Raw genomic sequence first — 2,009 nt, 5'->3', positions numbered from 1 at the left:
GGCTCTGCTTTCACGTGGCCGGCCAGTGCAGTCTCCATTCAGGACTGTCACAAAGTCCCATGAGCCGAGAAGTGGCCAGTCGTGTTCTAACACATTGTCTGTTTTGTTCCCCCCTGTTGGGTTCATTCTCTTATCTTTGGGGTCTCAGATTTCTTGGTTCTTTGCCAATGAGGACTTTAGGACATGTACTGCTGAGATTTCTTCCAGCTCGTACACACTGTGCACTTGCCATTAGAAGTCTTGGCTGCTTCTCTTTTTCGGGACACCAGGAGCTGGCCGGGTCAGGCAGCCTGTGAAATGCCTGAGAGTTCAGGCTCTGATCACGTCAGAGTCAGCTTGTGTACCTTAAAGACAGCAGTCTCGGTGATGAGAATAGGACCAGGCAGCGCAGCAAGCAGCTTCTGTCCCTCGGGGCCAGCTGTGGGAACTGCAAGGGACGGGGTCTCAGCAATGGGTGTCGTGTGCAAGCACGTTTTGGTTTTCTGTCCATAAATTTGAATGTGCCCTTTTCTAAAAGGGTGTCTGTGGAGAAGGAGAGTCCTCCACGTGGCTAGGGCACGTGTCTGCGGTACCAGTACCCTCCCAGGACGTCACGATGCCATCAGAGCCACGCGTACTCCTCGTTCCCCCGCTCCCCACTGTACCGACATCTGTTCTTTGAACACAGTCACCTTTGGGAGCCAGGCAGAGAGCTCCGGTGGCTGGTCTGTATGAGATCTCCAGGTCATTACTGAGAGAAAACGGCCAGCGGGCGATGATAACGTGCGCTGCATTCCAACATGTGGCTGAAAAGGTGCAGCCACTGTGGGAGCAGCTGTTTCTGTAACAGTAGAACGAGGTCTGATACACACACAGCACATAATCGTTAAATGTGTTTAAAATGATGGTCAGATAGGCACAGAGAGTTTCCAGGTAAAACAAATTATTCTCTTTTCCTCCTCTTGTATCTGCCACTCCTCCTTCCGGGCTTCTGTTCCTTCATGATTCTCAGGAGTCCGAGTACTTCTGACTGGCACGAGTAAGGGTTCTAAAATGGAAATCATCATCTTTGTATTTGTCCAGAGATTCTCCAAAATGTAAAAGACAGGCCAAAACAAGAGTTGTAACCCGTGATCAGGGTTAGCGTGGAGCATATTTAGATGAACAGTTTATAATTACTATTAATTTGGTTTAAAAAATTCCCTTTTGACTACAGCAAAAAGAAGCTCTTTATGATCTATGGCAAATGGACGGAGTGTTTGTGGGGTGTAGATCCTGCCTCATATGAGTCCTTCAAGAAGCAGGAGAGGAGAGGCGAGCACCTCAAAAAGACAAAGCCGGTAAGGTGCCCACTGCGGGGCGACGGCCTTGGGCAGAGCAGGGCCCCGGAGGTGGGCGAGGGTGTCCTGGATGAGTGGTTAGAAATGAGCACTGTGCCTATCACAGTGAACAGTGAAGGAGTCAGGATACATCTGTTGTGCTAAATGAGTGAGGGTGTCAGGATGTGTCTGTCACAGTGAACAGTGAAGGAATCAGGATGCATCTGTCACAGTGAATGAGTGAGGGAGTCAGGATATGTCTGTTATAGTAAAAAACGAGGGAGTCAGGATGCGTCTGTAACAGTGAAAACTGAAGGAGTCAGGATGGATCTGTGACAGCAAACGAGTGAGGGAGTCAGGATGTGTCTGTCACAGTGAAAACTGAAAGTGTCAGGATGCGTCAGTCACAACGGACGAGTTAGGGAGTCAGGATGTGTCTGTCACAGTGAACAAGGGGAATCTGGATGTGTCTGTGACAGCGAATGAGGGAATCAGGATGCGTCTGTCACAGTGACTGAGTGAGGGAGTCACGATGCATTTGTCACAGTGAACAAATGAGGGAGTTAGGATGTGTCTGTCACAGTGAACGAGTGAGGGAATCAGGATGCATCTGTGACGGTGAACAAGTGAGGGAGTTAGGATGTGTCTGTCACAGTGAATGCGGGAGTCAGGATGTGTCTGTGGCAGTGAACGAGTGAGGGAGTCAGGATG

General features: G+C 49.7%; 1 protein-coding gene across 1 annotated transcript in view; it reads left to right on the top strand.

Annotated features, from left to right (window-relative positions):
• OSBPL2 (oxysterol binding protein like 2) overlaps positions 1–2,009 on the top strand; it is a 52,799-nt gene that overhangs the window by 37,936 nt on the left and 12,854 nt on the right. Inside the window, exon 9 of the mRNA XM_023741413.1 lies at positions 1,178–1,456. Within this exon, the coding sequence (XP_023597181.1) occupies positions 1,178–1,456 (279 nt within the window). The remainder of the gene's footprint in view (positions 1–1,177; positions 1,457–2,009) is intronic.

This window comes from Trichechus manatus, unplaced genomic scaffold (genome assembly GCF_000243295.1).
Source record: "Trichechus manatus latirostris isolate Lorelei unplaced genomic scaffold, TriManLat1.0 scaffold00008, whole genome shotgun sequence".
NCBI lineage: Eukaryota > Metazoa > Chordata > Mammalia > Sirenia > Trichechidae > Trichechus > Trichechus manatus.
Note: the sequence above shows the minus strand (reverse complement) of the source record. Positions and strands in the feature narration are given on the sequence as shown.